At 40.5% G+C, this 23,979-nt stretch overlaps 1 protein-coding gene across 7 annotated transcripts in view; it reads left to right on the top strand.

Moving 5' to 3' along the window:
* Window positions 1–23,979, top strand: part of POLA1 (DNA polymerase alpha 1, catalytic subunit) — a 295,284-nt gene that overhangs the window by 50,453 nt on the left and 220,852 nt on the right. For all 7 annotated transcript variants that reach the window (XM_019955961.2, XM_019955959.2, XM_070783445.1 and 4 more), the window contains one exon: window positions 283–405. In XM_019955961.2, coding sequence (XP_019811520.1) covers window positions 283–405 — 123 coding nt within the window. The remainder of the gene's footprint in view (window positions 1–282; window positions 406–23,979) is intronic.

Raw genomic sequence — 23,979 nt, 5'->3', positions numbered from 1 at the left:
AGGAAACCATTCAGAAACATCTGATGCCTCAAAGTACAAGGCACCTCTGTCTGCAAAGATGTATCTGAGCAAGTGCCTTCTGACCTGAGAGTTTTGGAATCTGTTTACTTGCTTCTAGGAGGTCAGGGAATCGTGGCTTTGGGAGGATGGGTTGACTGTGTTCAGAGTCCTTTTCTCCAAGGACACTGAGGGTTTCTTATTGGTGAGTTAGAAAACATCTAATGTAATGCTTATGCATCTGCAAATATTGTTGTCTGTCTTTTGTCCTTGTGTGGTCTGCAGTATGACATTCGACAGAAGGCTTTGAAGCTCACGGCAAACAGTATGTACGGCTGCCTGGGATTCTCCTACAGCAGATTTTACGCCAAACCCCTGGCTGCTTTGGTGACATACAAAGGAAGGGAGGTAAATGGTATAACATTGCCATATCTAAAATGAAAGTATTTTAAACTATACATATTACGGAGTGGGAGAGCCAAAAAGTTTGCTTCCTAGTAATACAGCTTCAAATATCCCTTTCTTAGGACAAATTTGAGCGAGATACGTTTTTAAGTAAGGATTCATTCATTAATCCAATTTTTGTGTATGTGTAATTATTGAGCATCTGCTGTGTGCCAGGGATTGTTCGAGGTACCAGGGATAGAGTGTTGAGCAAGACATAAAAAGTCCCCTTGTTGTGAGGCTCGTATCTACCTAGAGCAAGGGGTATAGAAAGGGCTTGGGGTGGAGAGAAGGTCATTTGGGAAATCAGACTTTAAATATGTGAATAAGCAAATATAAAAAATAAGACAATATGATAGAAGTAATGCTATGCAGATAATTAAAACAGAGTGGTAAGTTGAACACTGTTAAGGTGGCTGGCTGGCTTAGCTTGGTCAAGGAAGTGTTCTTTAGGAGGTAGCATGAATGAAGCCTGTGATGTAAGGAAGCTAGTTTTCTTGTGGATATATTAGGTTGGAGTGTGAGGGAAAGGAAGAAGTCAAGGAGGGTGCCTCCATTTTTGTCTTTTAGCTGGTTAGCTAGCAAAACCATTTATTAAGAAGGGGAAATCTGGGAGAGAAGTTCTGTCTTGGATATGTTACCTTTGAGAGTTGTAATAGATCTGTAGGCATTTTAAGTAGGCAGCTGGATGTACAAATTCCTAATTGCATGAACATCATCAGAACTGGAATTACAGATTTAGAGTAACTGGTTTTAGAAAGATGGGCTACATACCAAACAGATTGGAGGTGCTATCCCTCTGTAAACACTAAAAGCTTCATCTGCTTTAGGACCGTGTGCGTGGATTTTCCTTAGTTTGTAAGAGAATAGTTATATTAGATATTAAATTCCATTTAGCTCTAGTAAAATACTGATTTCTGTCAGTGGATTTAAGACTACTTGGTCTTAAGGAGGTAGTGGTTATAGGCAGAATACTCATGCTGGGGACCTGGAGTCAGAATCCTCTATAGAGTAGAGGTCGGCTCATTACAGCTTATGGGCCCAATCCAGCCTGCCATCTGCTTTTATAAATAAAGTTTTATTGGCACATTGTCACACTCATTCATTGAAATATTGTCTGTAGGTACGTTTGCAGTACAGTGGAAGAGTTGAGTAGTCAAGATGGAAATTTGAATGACCGGCAAAGCCTAAAGTATTTATATCTGGCTCTTAAAAAAAAAAAAAAGCTGACCCCTGTTCAGAATCTAGATTCAGTTTAGTTCAGTTCAGTTGCTCAGTCGTGTCCGACTCTTTGTGACCCCACAGACTGCAGCCTCCCTGTCTATCACCAACTCCCGGAGTGCACTCAAATTCATGTCCATTGAGTCGATGATGCCATCCAGCCATTTCATCCTCTGTTGTCCCCTTCTCCTCCTGCCCTCAATCTTTCCCAGCATCAGGGTTTTTTTAAATGAGTCAGCTCTTCGCATCAGGTGGCTAAAGTATTGCAGTTTCAGCTTCAACATCAGTCCTTCCAATGAACACCCAGGACTGATCTCCTTTAGGATGGACTGGTTGGATCTCCTTGCAGTCCAAGGGACTCTCAAGAGTCTTCTCCAACACCACAGTGCAAAAGCATCAATTCTTTGGCACTCAGTTTTCTTTATAGTCCAACTCTCACATCCATGCATGACTACTGGAAAAACCATAGCCTTGACTAGACAGACCTTTGTTGGCAAAGTAATGTCTCTGCTTTTCAATATGCTATCTAGGCTGGTCATAACTTTCATTCCAAGGAGTAAGCGTCTTTTTTTTGTCATTATTATGCCATGTTATTCTCTTTTTTAAATATAAATTTATTTATTTTAATTGAAGGCTAATTAATCTCATGGCTGCATTCACCATCTGCAGTGATTTTGGAGCCCCCCAAAAATAAAGTCAGCCACTGTTTCCACTGTTTCCCCATCTATTTGCCATGAAGTGATGGGACCGGATGCCATGATCTTAGTTTTCTGAATGTTGAGCTTTAAGCCAACTTTTTCACTCTCCTCTTTCACTTTCATCAAGATGGTCTTTAGTTTTTCTTCACTTTCTGCCATAAGGGTGGTGTCATCTGCATATCTGAGGTTATTGATATTTCTCCCGGCAATTTTGATTCCACCTTGTGCTTCTTCCAGCCCAGCATTTCTCATGATATACTCTGCATATAAGTTAAATAAGCAGGGTGACAATATACAGCCTTGACATACTCCTTTTCCTATTTGGAACCAGTCTGTTGTTCCATGTCCAGTTCTAACTGTTGCTTCCTGACGTGCATACAGGTTTCTCAGGAGGCAGGTCAGGTGGTCTGGTATTCCCATCTCATTCAGAATTTTCCAGTTTATTGTGATCCACACAGTCAAAGGCTTTGGCATAGTCAATAAAGGAGAAATAGATGCTTTTCTGAAACTCTTGCTTTTTCGATGATCCAGCACAGCAGTGCGTGTTGGCAGTTTGATCTCTGGTTCCTCTGCCTTTTTTAAAACCAGCTTGAACATCTGGAAATGCACTGTTCACGTTTTGCTGAAGCCTGGTTGGAGAATTTTGAGCATTACTTTACTAGCGTGTGAGATGAGTGCAATTGTGTGGTAGTTTGAGCATTCTTTGGCATTGCCTTTCTTTGGGATTGGGATGAAAACTGACCTTTTCCAGTCCTGTGGCCACTGCTGAGTTTTCCAAATTTGCTGACATATTGAGTGCAGCACTTTCCCAGCATCATCTTTTAGGATTTGAAATAGCTCAACTGAAATGGCAACCCACTCCAGTACTCTTGCATGGAAAATCCCATGGACGGAGGAGCCTGGTAGGCTGCAGTCCATGGGGTCGCTAAGAGTCGGACACGACCGAGCGACTTCACTTTCACTTTTCACTTTCCTGCATTGGAGAAGGAAATGGCAACCCACTCCAGTGTTCTTGCCTGGAGAATCCCAGGGACGGGGGAGCCTGGTGGGCTCCTCTCTATGGGGTCTCACAGAGTCGAACACGACTGAAGTGACTTAGCAGCAACTGAAATAGCTCAATTCCATCACGTCCAGTAGCTTTGTTAGTAGTCATACTTCCTAAGGCCCACTTGACTTCACATTCCAGGATGTTTGGCTGTAGGTGGGTGTGAGTGATCACACCATCGTGATTATCTGGATTGTGAAGAATCTAGACTAGACGTATGTAATAGCACTTTGAAATGATGAAAACGTTCTCCATCTGCAGTATTGAGTGTAGTAGCTGCTGGCCACAAGTGCCTAGTGAGTGCTTGATAGCTGGCTACTGTCAGCCAGCTGAGGAAGTAGAGTTTGAATTTTATATAATTATAATTAAAATTAACCTCAAATATCCCTATGTGGCTAGTGAACTGCTGTATTGGATGATGTAGATCTCACTGGCATGAAATGAACAGGACTTTGAGAGCTGCTCTTCTGTTGGAAGCCCAATCTCAAAGACTCTTGAGGGCACAGTGAGGGAGGGCAAGACATGTATTGGACACCAGCATAATGTGAGACAGTTTCAGATGCATTCTTCAGTACGACCCCATAAGAATCAATTGATAGAGGTAATTGTGTTCCCATTTTGCTGATAAGAAAGCTAATAAACTCAGAGGTGAAGTGTAACAAGTGACTTATTTGAATGGGAATCCAGATCTTCCTGACTTGAAAGCTCTTGCTGCATGAAGGTTGTGTGCTTGCTCCATCTCAGGATGGCTTTCCTGACGGCTGCTTTGTATTCTACCTCTTATTCCTAGAAGAACGCCTTTTTCAATACTCATCTCAAGACACAAGCCTTTTTTCCTTGAGAAGATATAGGTGTTTTAGGGGCTTATTGAAATGAAGGAAGGATGTCTTCATTTTCTTAGGCTAAGTTTACTTTAAAATTATTTAAATTTTATTTCTGTGTATGTATCCAGTGGCTTCTGATAGAATACCATCTTATTTTTGTATTAGGAAATGCACTCACTATGCCCCAACTGGGTGATAATACATGGGTTGACTATTGAGATTGGATCAAGGTTACTCTTAAGTTTCTCATGAGAGGCAATAGTTGACAATTTACTCCCTTGGAGAGTGCCTCTTGCTGTTGGGAAATCCCTGTTGTTACATTTTCTGCATTGGCTCAGAAATCCACAAGCTTAAAAGGGCACTGTTGATAATGATAAGCCCCAAATTTGTCCAATGATCTCCCCCACTCCCCTAATCCATTGTACTTTAAGGGCAGTATTTTTGTTTAGCTCAATTTTTAATAGGGAATTGAAATTCAATTTTTATTTTTCTGTTATATAAAATGGAAGAGTAACAAATCTTACTAAGTATTTTGTTTAAAAAAAAACCCTACTCTCCCCACTAAAAAAAGAATTTTAGATAAATCTAGAAATAATCATGTGTGGTTTAAATTCTTGGTTTCTGCTTTCCCCTTGTCTCTTTCCCCTTTGCTTCTTCCCACAAGTAAAATATACAGCAACTGTGGGAAATGGGCCTTTAAAGTAATGTGAGGTTAATGAGAAATAATAATTACACAGTTGCTTCCTGGAAATCTTATTTGAAAAGATTCAAAGCCATGTACAGAAATTATTTCCTATAATAAAATTGATTGTAATGTATTGGTGATAATTATTAGCACTGGCGGATGGAAGTATTTTATGTGATAATCTGTCTGTAGGTTTACTGTTATTTTCCATATGTTAGGTCTTTGTGAATTCAAGAATCTTTTGAAGATTGAAGACGTAGGAGGAATGAAGTGTAAAAAGAGAGTCAGTTTGTTGAATTTTGAAATATTTCTGTGACTTATCAAACTTGTTTTTGTACCAAGAGTAGACCAAATAATATAGTAACCTGAAATATAGTAATATAGTAACCTGAAAATCCTAGAAGTTGATTGCTTTTAAAATCCTTGTAGGATAAATTAGATTAAGGTTCAAGTAGAAATTAATGAGAAGGAAACCTGGTAGTATGTCACCAGAAAAGACTAACATTTTGCGTTTGAATATGGATTAATACACAATCTGGGGAGGCCTTAAGCCCCCTCCCCCATTTTATTTTTAAGTCTATTTTGTGTGTGCTCAGTTTGTTGGAATCATGCAGGTTTGGCTCTGGTGACCTAATAATTTCTGTAATCAAATGTATTATGGCTGCTAGAGTACTCAGAGTAATTACTAATTGTACTTTTAAAAACAGGTTTATAATAAAAATGCTAATAGTTATGTCAAATGGACATCAATATTGTCTTTTCCCAGGTGTGATCTTTCACACTTAAACTCTTCTATGATTTTTAATTGCTCGGCGGTAGAGGAATTAGTTAATGGTTAAGGAATTGTATGAGGGACCTCATAGTGTGCAGATTATTTAAAAATCATGAATTCAGTATTTCCAGAGAAGTAATATGGAAAGCTAGTTGATAGATATTCAGAAGTGAATCTACATAAATACCATCTATATTTGTGTTTGTTCTCAGTGTATTTGCAGAGACATAAAAAAGATACTGGGTAAGTTGATAGCACTAAGTGGATGTATATTTTAAACCACAGAGAAAACAAGACTAGGTAGTCAAGTGACTGGTGTGGTAATTGAAGTGGTTGTTCACTAGATGGCGATAGACACCCTGAGATCATTAATCAATTAAGGCTTTATACTGTGAACAATAGTGAAGGCCATTTAGTGACACAAATCTGTCCAGATTTTTCACTTTTATTAATTTGGAATTATTAAAGGACCAAAGGATTGTAATAGTTTATTTAGTGTTTAAAATAATGATGGTCTTTGAATAATAAGTTTTGTTGATTGGATCAATCATGTAATGTATCATAGCAAGCTAATTCTTCTATCAAAGAGCAAAATTCACACTTCTGGCCATGGGGTTACAATACATAACTCCCTTGGTCACAGTATTAGGCTAATCTAAAGAGAATTGAAATGATTTTGATGTGTAATTTTGCCTCTTTGAATTTGTTGGCATTTTTTTGAGGGATTTTTAACTTTGTACTTATAAACATACTCATTGCATAATTCTTAGTGTAATGGTAATATTTGTCTTTATGGAATAATTAGTACTTATTGACGTTGGTATTGTTTTATTTCTGCACTCTGTTATTTCTGTGCCCTTGAGAAAATGATTTTTGGTCTGGATTTCTGATTGCGTTTTAAAGTGAATGTGTGCTCTAATGTTTGGGTATAGAGCCCGTGCATTTTCATTTTCTCACCCAGTAGGCTAAAATGAGTCTTTGCCAGCCTGCTTGCCAACCAGTTGTAGACTGCCTAGCTTTTAGTTGCGTTTGGAGCTGAAATTTGGGCATTTGAAAAATGTGTCCAAATCATTACAGGAAAACACTACAGTCTGGGCAAGCCTTCCTAGGAGTCTCTTGGCCACAAGCTAGTGCCTGTCAAGAGCCCTTCAAAATGGCCCTGGGATGGAGGGCTGGCTGTAGCCTTCGTTGATGTCAGTGGCAAAACAGAATGAGTTAATAGGCAGAATCTTATAATTAAGTGCTGAAGAGACTTTCTGATTTATCTGCAAATAAGCAAAAGTTTCACATTGTCAATGTCTTTTCTTTAAAAAGCCTAGTTTTAACAAATTAAATGCAATAAAATATTGTAGAGACAACTGAAGACCCTTTCCTCCATACCCGCTCTCATTTCTTTCTTTTTTTGAGGTACCTGCTCTCTCAGGTTAGTTGTGTCCTTTCTGCCCAGGGTTTTTTGCTTTCACAACAGATAATGTGTACCTATATATGTGGTGCCCTAGAAGTTTTTACCATTTATGTGTCATGCTATACATGTGTTTTTGCAGTTTGCCAAAAACAGTAGGAGAAAGTACCTATTCTGTACACCAGTTTTTAAGCTGGTCCATGTTGATACAGTTTCAGACTTGGTTTATTCATGTTACTTATTGTGTAATATTTCAGTGAGTAAATATAGCACAGGATATTTTTTATTCTCCAGTTGTCCATGTTTTTAGGTTTAATTCTTTGCTACTGCAAATCGTGCTATAGTAGACAGTGCCACCTGTGCGAGAGTTTCTCCAGGGTATTACTAGGAGCGGAGTTTGCATGGCCACAAGCAGTATATGATATTTTATTAGTGGGAGCAGTCATTTATCATGGCAAGCTAATTCTTTCAGAAAGTTAAATTCATCATATTTATGGCCATGGGGCTATGATACATGACTTCTTCAGTCACAGATTAGAGGTTAATTTAAAAATTGTTGTTCAATTGCTAAGTTGTGTCCAACTCTTTGCAGCAAAATGGACTGTAGCCCCCAGGCTCCTCTGTCAATGGGATTTTCCAGGCAAGAATACTGGAGTGGGTTGCCATTTCCTTCTCCAGGGGATCTTCCTCACCCAGGGGTTGAACCCCCATCTCCTACATTGGCAGGCAGATTCTTTACACTTGGTCACCAGGGAAGCCCAGTTTAAAAATAGTTGGGAATAATCTTGCTATTCAGTTTTACCTTTTTGAATTTGTTATTTTTCTGTTGAGGGGTCTTAAACTTCTTATGTACTTGTAAACATACTTGTTGCGTAATTCTTTGTGTTCCACATCTTTGCTACCACTAGTTATTATCAGAATTAAAATTTTTGCCAGTCTCATGAGTGTGAACTGATAGCTCATTGTGATTTTAATTTACATTTCCTCAATATTAAGGCGAGCATCCTTTCATGTGTTTTAATGCTTCAGTTTTCTTTTTTCAGTGTGATTTGCTTGTGCATGTATATCTTGTTTCACTGAATTGTATGTCTCTAAGTATTCTTAGGTCAAAAGCTAATTCTTGTTTGGTCATTTTTGTTACAAATACCTTTTAGTTTGTGATTTGTTCTTTAACTGTATTGTCTTTTCTTGTGCAGAAGTTTTTAAAACTTATTGTCACATATTTGATTTTTTCCCCCCTTGTACACTGTTTTGTCTTATGAGATCTTTCCCTCCTCCAATGACAGAGACATTCTGTCTTATTTTCTTCTAAACTTTGCAGACTTTGGCTTTTCTTATTTAGGTGTTAAATCCTTCATGGAATTATTTTTAGGGATCGTGTACAGAAGAGGTCTAACTGTATTTGTCTTCTTTGCTTCCTGTGGAGTTATTGAATCTGTTCTTCTGTTCTGGGGATTGATAACCTATAAATCATGGGTTCACTCCTGTCTGCTGCCTATTTTGTGTAAAGAAAATTTTATTGGGCCACAGCTACACCTACTTGTTATGGCTGCAGCTGTGCTGTGTTAGAATGGCAGAGCTGATTAGTGCCCAGATAGACTGAATGACCTACAAAACCTAAAATATGTACTTTCTGGGCCTTTATAGAAAAAGTTTGTGGACCTCTGATCTATTAATAAAAGAGAGTCATGTGTAATGTTGAAAGTTTGTTTGGGTTTTTCTATGAACGTATTTTTTTGCCAACTCAATAGAAAAGTCACTCTCATTTCTAACAGTAGCAGTCATAGTAGGTTAAAGTGGAGGAAAGTACAAGTAGTAAGAAGGGAGGAAAATAATCTTTTGGACATCTATAAAACCTGGATTTTGAGGTTTCACTTGTTTATATTGTCACATGAGAACTTTTCATAGAAGCAGAGGGAATGTCTGTGACTCTTCTCAAGTTGTATGTGACATTTTATGTGTCTGCATATGTGTGCTTTCAGGAGGAAAGGGTGCATAGCATTTATGAGAGTCTCACAGGACACTGTGATGTAGAAATACTAAAGAACTGCTGAGTCTTGTATTTCATTTCTTCCCTCTGCTATAGGTTGAGAGGACACTTTAGTCTTAAAAATATATGTTTTTGTCACATGGCAGTATGAAGAATTTTCTTGCCAGACCAGACTGGTGGAAACTGTGTGGGTGGTAGGAGGGAAGAGTTCTAATTCTGTCTCCAGAATTTTAATAGCCACCATTAAGACTACTTTTAACTTCAGCTGACCTACTAACATTTTGAATTTTTTTAGTATAAGAAGTTAATTTCTCTTAAGGCTGAAAATGAAGGTTTAATATATTTTGGCAGAATATATTTAATGTTAAGAAAAGTAATATCCCTTTTTCAGTGATCACATGTCACTTACCACTTTGAAGTTGTTTACATTGTACAATTCTAAGCCAGAAAAACTTTTAATTCCCTTTTTATTGTTGTAATTCAGGGATGTTTGGGTTCTAAATTCTTTGCAGTTCTTCATACTGTTCTACCTTGTTAATTCACATCTACTAATTCAGAATGGGTGGTAATTCAGATGGAATGAGTTAAAACTCTTCATAGTACAAATTAATGGTAATTTTAGAACTAAGGTTCTTTTTATATACTTTTAACTTCTATAGAAACACCTGTTTTCAGTCAAGCAAGAGGCATCCTAACTGCAGATTATTTATAACTTTTACTAAAAAGTTGATGAACTTTTACTAAATAACATCTATTTTTGCTTGTCCATTTGTCTGTATCCTTTCTGAAACTGGTGAAAGTATTGTTGGTAAATATACAGCTAAGAAGAGGACATACCTTGGAAATACCCCCATGTAAGGCCAGTTCCGATTATGATAAATTAGACATTCAGTAATTTGAGAGAAGTACAGTGACAAAGAATTTCAAATATATAGAATAATTTGGAGACAAGTGGGTTACATTTAGGCCTGGTTTGCATTTATGTTTTTGGAAACATATAATATTTCTTGCAAGTAACTCAAACTTTAGACTTTTAAAAATAAATTGAGAAGAATCTTATCCTTCTCTTAATGGTTGGAACCTATCATCTCCAAGATGCCTGTACATGTGGCTTTGTGTGCTCTTGGGTTTTGAATGTTGAAAGGGTATGGGTTTAGGAGGACACAGGCGGTCGATGTTAGAGGCAGCTGGGAAGAGGGAACCAAAGTCAAGTCCTGCCTGTGAACTGGCCTGGGTCTTTGTCAAGAAGACCTCCCACCCCTCCCAACACAGTGTACCCTTGGGTGTCAGCAGCAGACAGGTGGTCCTGGGGCTGTGTGGACTGGCCTTTTCCCTCTTCAGAGTATTCTCAGTTCTAACCTTAAAAGTGTCAGGATTTATTTCATTAAGGAAGGTGGAATTTCCTTATTCCCAATCAAAATTAGGGCCTTTTTAATTTTTTTTTAAGTTTTTTTTTTTTTTTTTTTTTTGGCTGTGCAGGAGCTTTTCTGTAGTTGCAATGAGGAGCTTCTCGCTGATTGCAATGTGTGGGCTTCTCACTGTGGTGGCTTCTCTTGTTCAGAGTATGGGCTCTAGGGCATGCAGGCTTCAGTAGTTGCAGTGTATGGGCTCAGTAGTTGCGGCTCCCGGGCCCTAGAGCACAGGCTCAATAGTTGTGATGCACAGGCTTAGTTGCTAGTTTGCTGTGACCCTGGGTTCATGCTGACTTAGAAGTTTCTGCAGTTATAGATGGCTGGATGTGGAAGAGATGCATTTTTAATACAGGATCTTGATTTTTAAGTCTAATTTGATAAGAATGGCCTGGATACTCAGAACAAAAAAAAAGAATTCTTTATACATTTTGAGCCACTTTGAGAAGACAGGGGTGGTATTTTTGCTTCGACATTTTGCCCATTTAATTCCTGAAACCACAGGGAGGTGGCTGAGGACGAGGAGATAAATATTACTATCAGACTAACCTTGTGTTTGCACCGCTGGTCTCTGCTCGAGCAGGTTGAGTCTCATTACTCTGACTTGAATCACAGAAACTGAGGCCTGGAAATCTTCCTTTCTTCCCCACCCTCTGCCACAATGAGTGACTTCCTGTTAACCCAAACTCATTCCTCTTTCTACTTACGTGAACATTTTCTATAAACCTGTTTTGGTGTTTGTTTCTTTTTCATGAGCCGCGTGTTATTTGACAGGTGTTCTGCAGCTCCTTGCTTTGGCAGTGAACCAAGATGACAGAGCAGTAATGATTTTGAAAGTGCCATTCCCTCCTTGTTAAGACACAAAAAGAAAAGTGTGAAGTTATTAACCACTATTCACCAGTGGCATAGAAACTGGCGTAAGTTTAATTGTCTGGTTCCACAGTCAGCCTGCCTAGATAATTTCCTGGATAATGCTACTCCTAAGGAAAGGGGAAAATATCATATAACTTTGCTTTTTTTTCTCTCACATCCTTCCCCCCACCTCTTCCACAAATTGCAGATACGAATGGATTATAGAGAAAGGATTGTTGTTATTTTAGTCGCTGAGTTGTGTCTGACTCTTTGTAACCCCGTGGATTACAGATAGCCTGCCAAGCTTGTCTGTCCATGGGATTCTTCAGGCAAGAATACTGGAGTGGGTTGCCATTTTCTTCTCCAGGGGATCTTCCTGACCCAGGGATCAAACTTGTGTCTCCTGCTTTGCAGGTGGATTCTTTACCACTGAGTCACCAGGGAAGCCCAGAGAAAGGATTACTGTGAACCCAAAATACTGATCTTTCCTCCAGCTTTTCCTTTCCTCATCTGCCCAGGTAGTAGATCTGGGGGCGATGTGGTCGCACTCCACAACCTTGCAGATTTCCCCAGCCCCCAAATGGATCAGCCACCCCAGTGTTTGAATTTGACGGTGTATAAGATATCACCACACCATCTCCTGGCTTCAGCCATGCTGGGGACACTTCTTGTTAATTGGAAGAACCTGCTTTTGACAGCCCATGCTGTATGGTGGCCTGTGCACACTCTCTCAGCAGTACAGTTAGACCCTTCAAAGATACATCCATCTTACATTTAAAAGCAAAACAAGTCAGTTGGACTTATTATGGCTCAGGACTGGTTAACTGAGGGCAGACTAATAGAGTTAGTGCCTTCTGTTGGCATTTCATCCCTTCAGTAGGCAAGCGTGAGCTTGTGTCAATTTGCCATATCATAAATACGGTGTGAAATTACACTGAGCCAAGTTTGGTAAGTTGTGGGAGTTTTGGAAGGCGGGGAGAAGAGCGGCTTTCTGTACGTGTGTATGTGGTAAGAAGCTGTTTGATTTGAAGCCAGAGATTCCTGAGCCCTGTAGTCATCGCTTTAGAGATTTTGTACCTACTTTGAAATGTAGTGCCACTGTCGGGTTGTACAGCTGTCCTCGTTTCCTTTTTGTTACGAATTTTTGTGGCTCAGTTGGCTGGTGTCCCCTTTAAACTTGAATGTATTAGATTCTCAGAATTTCAGTTTTTTCTTTGAGAGCTCCCTTCCTCTTTTAAAAAAAGCAAAATGAACTAGAATGTAACTGAAGTGAATCTCTATGTGCATTTTGAAAAGAACAATAAAGCATGAGTGATTTCCAGAAATGATTTATGCCTGGTGTTTGGAATAACTAATTGTTATTTGCAGGTTTGGGTTTAGTTTTTCTATTACCTATTTTTATCGACTTTGTTTTTTTACATTTAACAGAAGATTGGCTCTTTTGAGGCTAGTGGTGAGAGTTTTGCCTTAGGGCTAAAAGTTGAGTGGGGATGGGAGTAGAGCACAGATATTAAGTTTCTGTCATAATTTGGAGTGTTAGACACTTGGCTATATTTGTTTCAGGGGCTTTTCACCCCTGCTAACTTAGCCACAGGCTATATTTTCAGCCCTGTGCAGGAGGAGACTGTGCCTTCCACAGGCAGGGAGGAGGAGGCTTGGGGAGGGGGCACTTGGGGAAAGGAATAAGCTCATGGTCTATTAATAATGTGCATTGTTCTTAAGGCCACATGTAATATTTCTGTGCACCCGCCAATAGGGTAGGGTGTATGGTCTATTCAGGTTGAACTGTGTGGCACGATGCAATGGTTGAATCACATGAAAAATCTGAATTTTTTCTTTAATGTTGTCCTGACAGGGCAGAAAAAAATGACTTGTTTTCAGAAGATTGGCTTAGAGCAGGTGAATATCTTTAATTCAATTACTGATTCTTGCCTCATAGCCAGAAATTCTTCAAGTAACATTTGCTGTGTGTCCCACAGAGGGAAATGGAGACAAATGACATTGCTTGTGACCTGCAGGCTTGAGGCGAAAGCCTTAGGTAATGATTCCAGTAAAACTAGAGCTAGAGCTTGGGAGGCTGAACTCGTGATTCTGTAGTAGTAAACAAGAGAAAGGATCTGCCATAGATGCAGACACCACGTGAAAAAGCCTGAATGTCTCCTGAAGGAAGCCTGGACTGGAAATATGGGTGCCAAGCTCATTCACTGTGTGTTTTCTGTGTTTGACTTTGAGTAAGTCCATCCCTGTGAGCCTCTGTCTTCACATGTTAGAGGGTGCTGGTTGACAATGTCTGCTGCTGCATACTCCAGTCTCAAAGCATGTTACCTCTGAAAGCCCGTGTACCATGGTCTCTTGTCACAAATGAAGAGGAAGGCGCCAAACGCCCACCCAGTTGGGCCTGGTACTGGTGTGTTGGGGACATGGTGGTAAATCTGAGAGTTCAATGGCCTTATCCTCGTGGGATTTTATTCTGGTAGTAGAGAGCCAGTAAGCACATTGTCCAGTGAATAATCATGCTGACCCAGGAGAAATAAGTGCTGAGCCATGGAACAGGAATTTTTGAATGCTGATAGCAAAGGCCCTCTGAAGAATCAAAGCACCCAGACTGAAGAATCCAAGGTTTCCTGAGCATGTGACACTCAAGCTGAGGTCAGGAACGTGTGTGCAGGAGTTAAGCTAAAGGGTTAGAGGGGTCAGCATTCTAGGATGAGGGATGACTTGTGCAGAGGTCCCATGGTGGGTGAAAGCATTATGTCATCAGGAACTGAGAGAAGGCTGCTGGAGCTGGGCGGAGTGTAGAGGGGAAGAGGGGAGTGATGGGAGATGAGGTTGGAGAGCAGGACAGGGGCCCCACTGTGCAGGCCTAGCTGGCCATGTTGAACAAGGAGGGGGGTGTTAGCAGGTCCTTTGTGGGATGGAGGGATTGACTCCTGTTTACGTTTTGTGATGGTCACTCTAGCTGAGTGAGTTGGAAGAGTCTGAGTGGATGAGCGAAACTAGTTAGTTGGCTCTTATTTAAGATATTCCAGGCAAGTGATGGTGGTAGCTTGGCTGGTGTGATGGCACCCAAGACAGGTAGAAGATGCTGACATTATGTGTTAAGAGAAGAAGAACCAGTTAAACCTGGCAGCATCCTGGATATTGAGCTTAGGATGGGAAAAATACCTAGGTCAGCTTCAGGAGAACTCCTGACCTGCTGAGTTGTGCAGGCTGACAGATGGCAAGCCTCTCACTGAGGTGGAGTGTTGGGAGATGCCTGTGTTTGGGCCCAGGGGAGGGAAAGATGAGCAGTCTGATATTGGACACGTTCATTTTGAGGTGGCAGGATATAAATTTGGGGATCATTTGGTGAAGTGCGATAAATTTAGTCATGGACGTAGATGGGATTACTTGGGGAGAGGAGAGAGTGGAGAGAAAAGTGGGCATAGGGTTCTTCCTGTCTTTGGGTCCCCAGTGTGGAATGGCCTGGAGGAGGCAGCACAGAATGAGAAAGGCAGGAACACGACATGTTGTGGGAGCCAGGGAGGAGCATTTCGGGGAGGAGGTGGGTGCTGTCAGAAAGAGACGCTGGTGATAGGCTGGAAAATTTCGGGGACATGGACGTGATCGTTGATTTCAGTTGGAGATGTTTGAGTGCATCTGTGGCGATGACCATAATTGCTGTGGGTAGATATCTTTTTTAATTTTTTTTTTTTGTAGTTTTAGCTTCCCCCCCCAAAAATGTAAAAATCGAATTTCATACGCTGCAAAAAACTTGTAAACTAAACAAACAAATACGAAAGTGCATTCTCTTCTGAGGGATGTTTCTAATATTTCATAGGCTACTTCAGTGTAGATTACGTACAGTGAAACCCTTTGTAAAAAGCCACGACCTTCTTGTGGCATGCTAACAGGGATGGACCTTGAAGTCAGGACACTCAGTGAAATGAGCCCCTCACCAAAGACGAGGATCCTGTAGGGAGATATTCTCATTTTCCCCAGTTTATAGATGAGGGATTTGAGGTCCAGAAGAAGTAGCTTGTGAAACATCCTAGCTAAGTGGCAGCCCTGGAATCCAGGCCTCTCCTCCCCACCCCACCCCTCAGGTACACGCGCCCAGCCTGCTTCTCCACCTGCTGGTTTTATAACCTCTCCGAGCCGCAGGTTCTTTGTTTTTTCCTCATGGTAACTATCCAGGGACTTCCCAGGTGGCTCTATTGGTAAAGAATCTGCCTGCCAATGCAGGAGACACAGGTTCAATCCCTGGGTTGGCAAGATCCCCTGGAGGGAGGGCATGGCAACTCAGTAAATGTGACCTTGGCTGCGGGGGTGTCCCCCCCTTGAGAGCCACTCTTACCCCGTCTACATTTTTCTCTCTTGAATGCTGAAAAGTCTACTCTAATAAGGCCAGTTTATAGGCTGTTGGCCAAACTATTTTCTGTTGTGTTTTTACTTTGCTGTTTCTTCTGCATTTTGTGCCTTTGTCCACCTACACCACTGATTTTGGCTGCCTGCTTCTCTTTCTCATTACTCATTTTGCCTGAGTGATTTCCTCTGACCTCCCTCACTTTTTAACTCAGTGACTTCAGCTTACATTTAATTCGTTTAATTTACTATGTAGATTCAGGAGCCTGCAATGTTTTTTCATGTCCCCCAGCAGCAAGTAGTAGTTGACACAAAGTGGCAAACACCAGCCTTTTGTGTAATATTTAAGAACTTGTTATCTTTCCTGTCACTTCTTAGCCCAGTCCTAAGATGCAGTTGGGTTTCCCAGGTGGTGCTAATGGAAAAGAACCTGCCTGCCAATGCAGGAGATATAGGAGATGCAGATTCGATCCCTGGTTTGGGAAGATCTCCTGGAGGACAGCATGGCGCCTACTCCAGTATTCTTGCTTGGAGAATCCCATGTACAGAGGAGCCTGGAGGGCTACAGTCCATAAGGTTGCAGAGTCAGACATGACTGAAGCGACTTAGCATGCACAAGATGCTAAGTGACCCCTGCCAGTCTTACCTTCAGAATAGTCAGATTCATCCTTTTGGCTCCACGGCCACTGCCACCCCCTCTCCTAGTTCAGAGCCACCATCCCTGGCCAGGATCACCACAGCAGCCTGCCTTTGGTGTCCTTCTTCCGCTCTTGCCTCCTCTGATCTGTTCTCCACGCAGCAGGTGATCTGTATTTTTAATATGTGATTGCATCACGTCCCTTCCAGTGGCTTCCGTCTCAGTTCACCTTGACCTCCTGGGTCCTTCTTGGGTTGTTTCACCTCTGCAGTCACCTTCTGTGCTCCCGGCCTGCTGCCCTCCCCACCCCCACTTTCCCACAGCTCGTTCAGTTCGGTTCAGTTCAGTTGCTCAGTCGTGTCCGACTCTGCCACCCATGAACTGCAGCACGCCAGGCCTCCCTGTCTATCACCAACTCCCAGGGCTACATTTTCTTTGAGTTGTACACACATGTTCATGGCCGTCCTTCCTTCTGTCCCTCTGTAGAGCCCTTGTGCTCTCGGCACCACTGCTGGAGCCCTCCTGCCCAGCTGCGTTTTCCTTTCACTGGGTCTGGGATTACATGGTACTTTCTTGGTCCTCTACCTAAATAGGTCCACTCACCCACTTCCATCTCTCATTTAAAAAAATTTTTTTTCAACTTTCTATCATTTACTTAGGCTGTGCTGGATCTTCATTGCTGCATGTGGGCTACTCTCTAGCTGCGGCTCCCGGGCTCAGTAGTTGTGGCGCAAGGTCTTAGTTGCTCTGAGGCATGTGGGATCTTCCCAGACCAGGGATCAAACCCAAGCCCCTTGCACTGGCAAGCAGATTCTTAACTACTGCACCACCAGAGAAGTCCTCCTCTCATTTTTAAAGAAAAGTTTTTTTTTCTTTTTTTTTTGCACTAAGTTTCATAGAGTAAAATAACATATTTGTGTAGCCATCTTCCAGAACTGATACATGTTAAGATTTTCTTCTAATTGCAGCTTTTCTTTAAATAAAAGAAAAGTCTTACTAACAGTTAATACCCTCTGCATGCCTGCCCTTCCCATGTCGCCTCTTTTTCCTCTCCAGAGGCACCTGCTATTGTGAAGTTGATATGTATCTTTCCAAAATGGTGTGCTTTCCTTGCCTTTGAATGTGCCCATTTAATGTATGTAAATGATATTTCATATTTGAATTTGAAACTTGCTTTTTTGCTCAACATTTATATTTTTGAACTGTATCTGGGTTGGTACATGTAGATCTAATAATTGATTTGAACTGCTCTGTAGTATTCTGTAAGTATTTTGCAATTTATTTTTCCATTTCGCTAGTAACGGTCATTTAGGTTGCTAATATTTCACTGTTATGGAGCATAGACATTCTTGTATTTGTCTCTTTGTATATGTGTGTGAATTTCTCTGTTGTGTTCTTTTCTTGCTCAGTACCCTATTTCGTCCCCATCTTGCTACTCGTCATTCTGTACGAACTGATTTAGTTTGTTTTCATGTTCACATTCATCTTCCTCATTAGACTGTGAGCCCCATTGAGGTAGGAAGTTTGTCTTACTCACCCCTGTCCACATAGCACTTCACGTGGACCTTGGCAGTTAGTAAATACTTGGTTATTGATATTTGTTGTATTAATTCAGCTACCTGCTTTCCATCTGTCTTGTGTGCTTCATCTCTAATTTTTGATCATCATCAGTTTTAGACTTTTGAAGAAAGGTGAAAGCTGATGAATTGTCACTTTGTACGTGTAGTGAGTGCAGGTGATTAGGTAAATCTGGGGTGGAAAGTTGCTGAGGAGAAACAAAGCTTTAAATCACTTGCTTTGGACTAAACCTTTTTTCATCTCAAAACTTGGAGGTGAGGGGTGACTTGGAGCCATACCGACTGGTTTTTGGTTATTAAAGGAACTGTCTAGACCAGCTAAGGTCTCCTTCCACATCTGTAGCATTATTTTTGGAGAGGTGAGGGGGTTTTGTATTTATATTCTAAAATCATTTTAATTGAAAATTAGAAAATAAAGGACTACTATCCACCTGTTGCTCTTTATTTTGGAGTGGGACTTGTGGTATGCATAGGCAACAGGGGCCATAGATAAAGAGATGCAAGATGAAATCAGACTGTTGATCTTCAGATTTTTTTCTAATTCTCATGTTTATTAGGGTCCACGAATTAGTGCATGTGTTCTATGCTTTTGAAATGGTTAGGTTTTCTTTTACCATCACAGACTTTAGATTTAACTATTTAATGCTCACGTACCGAATTCACAGAGAAGGAAGACCAATTTGTGGGATTGAACAGATTTATCTGTACCCTTCTCCTAGTCTTAAAATGGAGTGCTGCTATAATCACACCTTGGGCCTCATTTCCAGGGCATCTTGCTTTCTCCTCCAGGGGCCTGTGCAAACCATTTGCTGATAAATTGAATCACTGAAGATTATGCTTGGGCACATTTCTTAGAGGGAAAAACATAACAGTTATGGTTGAATCCTACACTAATGCCTCCTAATTTTTTCTTTTTCAGTTTGGAATATATTGATTGTCCCTTCCCCTACTCAGTTTATTGTGGTACACATGATGGGCCCCTGACTTAGGTTGGGTAACAGGCATTATGGATTTCCAAAGAGATTGGGATCTGGTCTTACGTTCCCCTCTGTATATAATAGTAAAAATTAGGCACATCGTTCGGTTAGAGGTAATAATAGTAGCTAAGCTATATTAAGCATTTAATGCTTGCTAGACACTATTCTTAGCACTTTATACTAACAGCAAAGCCCTACTGTAACATATAAGCTGAATTTTAAAAAATATTTTTTTCCAGTCATGTAAAGTGTAGGAGTCATGTTATAATTAGGTTTATGAAAAACAGTGTTTTTCATTTTGTTTTCTCATTACTGTGTGTTGGGGGTGGCATGGAGGAGACAATGTTTGCACTGATGAGGTGTATAGAAATGTACTGAACTGGGAAAATCGAAATGGTCGTGAGCTGGTTATTTTCTAACATCACCCCTGCTCCTCATCCAGCCTCTGGATTCAGGCTTTAGTTTAGTCCTATAAGTGGCAGCTGATTGGATGAGGCAGGTTAACAAGGAGTTTTTATGCCTTGATCTCTGTTTTATAACCTGGGAGAACTAAAGTATAGAGATTGTCAATAACTTGCCTAAGATCACAGGGCTGGTGAATCACAGAGCCATGATTCAAAGCTAAGCCACCCAAGCATTCTAAACTGCCCCCAGTGTACATTCCTGTGTTGTGTTTTTTTTTTAATTTTCATTTTGTTTTTTTTTGGCCACACCGCATGTGGAATTCTAGTTCCCTGACCAGGGATTGAATCCGAGCCCACTGCATTGGAAGTGCGGAGTCTTAACCACTGGACGGCTAGAGAAGTCCTTAACATTCATTAAAAAAAAAAACAAAAAAAAAACCCCTTGTGTTTTTTGAGTGTGTCTATGCAGCAGACATCACGAGGTGGGAAAAAATAGTCTTGCATCTCCACTGTGCTGGGAGCCATGTTTATTTGAGGGCATGTGTGCCAATTTTCATGTATCATGCTGGCTTGTTTAGTATTTGCTGCCACTTTATAGATTTTCCAAGAACATTGATTTTCTTTTTACCCCCTCAGTCTTTAGACATCAGCCATAAGGGAATTTGCTTGGTCATAGTGAACACAGCCCAAAGAATGGAATTCTGAAGGAAGCAGATTGGGTGATGAAGCAGGGGTAGACCGGGCTGCGGAGGAATGCCTCCTCCTGTCACATGTGTTTTATGACACACGGTGGTGGTGCTGTTGCCCACAGCTGAAATGGGGCGGCTCTGGAGCATGTCTGCATGGCTTATCTACGGCACTCATTGCCTGGTACAGTTATGAAGGTCGAAGTGTGTTAGCCATAAGAATAAACAAATAGATCGAGAAAATGTATTCAGTAATCTTTGCTTGATGAGCAGAAGCCAGTGGTTGTTTAAAACAAATGAAGGGGATTAAAAACTCCCCTAACTTTTATTTACCAATCAAATTGCAAAGGGAAAAAATAGCCTATTTTTAGACTGAGGCTCCAATTATGCTAAGCCTTGAAGATAATGAAACAGCCTTACACAAAAGCGTGTGGTGACGCAAGTTTGTGTGGTGAAATTCCAAGACATTCACTGACTTTTTAGGATTCTGCACAGTGAATATTAAGCTCCTAAAGTGTTTGTTGCCCGGAAACAGTGCTTTATTCTTTTACATGCAGTGTAATGAAGTGAACCTGTGTTGTAATTTGTTTCTTGTGAGGAAAGGGAAAATTAGCACACATCATCTCCTTCTGCATCCTATCTTTGGCCTCTTGTGTCCCTTTTATTTGCTGAAGCCACCAAGTCATATTGTTACTAATACTGCACACTTCCTCCTGTTTCAGTCACTCTGATTTTTCTTCATGTGCTACACAATGAGGGTTTCCAGTATTTCAATTAATTTTATATTGTAGATTTGGCAGACTTTGGAGGCTATTTTACCCCCCTGCCGCTCTTTCTTCATTCTGCATAAGAATTGCCCTTTACCTTTTCTGCTCCTGTTTTCTCTAAATCATCAGGTGACATCTTTCCTTGGAGCTAATTAGTTGAGGGGATTTAAGTGAAGTGTGTGCTGGCCCAGGGCTGGGTAATGGAAGCTGGCTGTTGGTACTCTCCCGGCTCCTGATCCCTTTCCATTTACAGGTTTGGTAATGGGCTTCTGGGTTTTCATTCTGCTGCCTGTAGTTTTGTTGCTGAAAATGAAGCTGAAGTGCTCAGTGCTCATGTGATGGCGAGTATAAAGCTTCTTTCCAAGGCAGCTTGTTCCCTTACTCTCGAAGTCTAGCTATAGCTTAGGTCCTAAGGCATCTGCTTCTTAGAGTCAGGAGCTTGGCCATCTTCCTTTCAGTCTTAGAGTTTTCTTTCTCAGAGTAGTTGCTGTAAGAACTAAGTGTGGGAAGGCAGAAGGAGAGACCTATCAAAAACAAGAAGTCAAAGCTACCAGCCCCTGGCACTGGTGGTTTATGGAAGGCTTTGATGAAGTGGGGAGGGAGTGAGCTGTGGAGGAGTTAAAAGTTCCTCATTAGATTAAGACTGAAGTGGAATTTGACCTGTGGAATAGCTGGAAACATAAAATAGCTGTCAGGTGACTGCTAAGGACAGTCTGGTTGGAACAAGTGGAAGCTGGGACATGTCTCTGGCCAAATGGTACTTTTACTATATTTCATTTAATCTCCCACAACCCTGTGGGTAGGGGTTCTTATCCCTTTTTATAAATGGAGAAAAAGTATTGAAGGGATTAAGTAATTGCCAAAGTCTCTTTATTTGTAAGGGGCTAAAATGAATATTGCTTCCTATATCCCTGCCACTCTTCTGAAATACAGGAAACACAGACACCAACAGTATTTATCTTCTTATGCTTGGTAAGTAAAATACTGGGCGGTCCAATCGCTGAAAAGCCTGTAATAGCTTTTTTGTTAACTATACTTCACTAGAGAGCTCTGTCTTAAAACTGTAAGTGGGCCAAGTTCAGTTCGGTAATCTGGCCTCCTATGTGCCAGGTGCAGTATGGAGTCCTTGGGTACAGGGGTTCCCTGATTGTATTCTGAGTTGAGAGGGTAGAGGGAAAGGAAAGACACCTGTAATCGAATATTATATTGTATGAATAAGATATATTTCAGGGAAGGAGGGAAGATGGATATTGCCTGGGGTTAGAGAATGATACCCACATCCATACATAATTCCTACTCTCTGTTCCATTGATTGTTTGGTCATTGCCAGGATTTGTCCAGAGAGGTATGCAGTGCTGTTTTTGTAGGAGTGGAGCCCAAGAGCAACTTGTATGATGTCGTCACATCCTTGGGGACCTTCTTTTCCAGCTAGAGGTCTAGATTTATGAGGTTAATGAAGGTTTTGTTTTTGATGAGTGAAGAATCTTCCATTTCTACAGCCATTAAACTTTTTGTTGCCTTAATTTTGAATTCTCCTCAGCTATACCTTTCCTCACCACCTTCTCTAACCGGAGAGGGAAGAGAGCTTTTTACTTCCAGCTCAGCACATAACTGGTACTCAGTAAAGATTTTTTTTGCTTCAGAGCAACAGAACTTGAAATCTTTGTGTGGTTAATTCATATTAATCTTTTGGGATGGAGATAGAAGAGGGATAGTTTTGTTGAATACAAAGCTGCCTTTTGTAACTACAATGACAATAATTATAGATATACCATTCCATATGCATTAACGCTCAAGATAAGTGAAAAAAAAAATACTTCCAAATTTAAGTGTTGTTTTATAATTCCTTCTCCTACTGGATGCATTGCACCTCAGACCAGGATGCTGAAGGTACTCGTAATTCCTAGTACTGTGCCTCACCCTTGATACACACTTGATGATGAATAATTCACTTATGAAATGGCTATGGTACATAGGGTTCCATCTCTCAGGAACCCTGGATAATAGATGTTCTGGCATCTGCCAAACTTGGAGACCATCTACTCTTGGTGGAACAAACTGATCCTTCAGGGCTTTTTGGTACAGTAAGATGGGGATTGTAGGAAGGAAGTTAAGAATCAAAGCATGCTCTGAATGCTCTAGTAAATGTAGTATAAGTGGTACTTGGACATTGCCCTGGGCCTGAAGGTGGGGTTCTTTAGTACCTCATACAATAAAAGGGGGAGAACCTTTCAGTCCTTTTTTTTCAGAGTAGAAATAAAAAGGTCTTGGAGTTGTAACTCTTGTAATTTGGGATGCAAATTGTATATGACTTTGTCAGGGTTTTCTTGAGGTTTTCATCCTCGAAGACCAAAGACAGAGTGTTGATTATGTTTCCTGAAGGGTGATCTCTAGAAAACTATAGCTTTTTAAGAACAATTCTGGAAAAAATTGCTAAGCAGCTACTCTTCAGTATGTTATAGCAGTCACCAAGGATCAGTTTTGCTTCACCAAGATCCAGTAGTGTTGTTAATTTTGTTTTTCCTTTTAGGCCTAATATTAGGTTGAACCACTCAAAAGTGCTGGTTTTGAAAGTCAAAGCAGTTAAATACTAACACTTTGTGGTTTTGTTTTGTTTGGCCACCTGTGTAGCTTGTGAAATCTTAGTTCCCTGACCAGGGATCGAACTTGATCCCTGCAGGGCCCCCTGCAGTGGAAGCCTGGGGTCTTAACCACTGGACCACTAGGGAAGTCCCAACAGTTTTGTGTTCTAATAGTTTTTATTATTTTTTTTTCTGATTATAAAATTAGTACAAGTTCATTATAGCATACTTAGAAAATATAGAAGACTTGAGGAAAATTAAATTTATTCATAGTCTAAAAATCTGTTTTTATGCATATCTTTCACTGTATGATGTTCAGAAGAATGCTATTTTTAAAAATCATAATTTAGATTGTAGTTCATTTTCGTAGGGTATCTGGCTATTTATATTGAGTCTATCATAAGCATTTCCTTGTAATCAGGTATTTATAGAAATGGAATTTTAACTTTTACAATTTCAGCAAGTATATATGTAATTTATTTATCCACATCTCTATTTTAGCACATTTGTGTTGTTTCTAGTGTTTTACGGTGATAAATAGTGCTGTAATAAACTTCTATATAAATTTTGGTCTACACTGTACTCTGATTCCTTAGGATAAATTGTCAAAAGTAGAATTTCTAGGTTAACGGATGTGAATTCTTTTTTTTATTTTTGGCTGCACCA

Source organism: Bos indicus, chromosome X (assembly GCF_029378745.1).
Source record: "Bos indicus isolate NIAB-ARS_2022 breed Sahiwal x Tharparkar chromosome X, NIAB-ARS_B.indTharparkar_mat_pri_1.0, whole genome shotgun sequence".
NCBI lineage: Eukaryota > Metazoa > Chordata > Mammalia > Artiodactyla > Bovidae > Bos > Bos indicus.
This window is presented reverse-complemented; position numbering and strand designations above follow the sequence as displayed.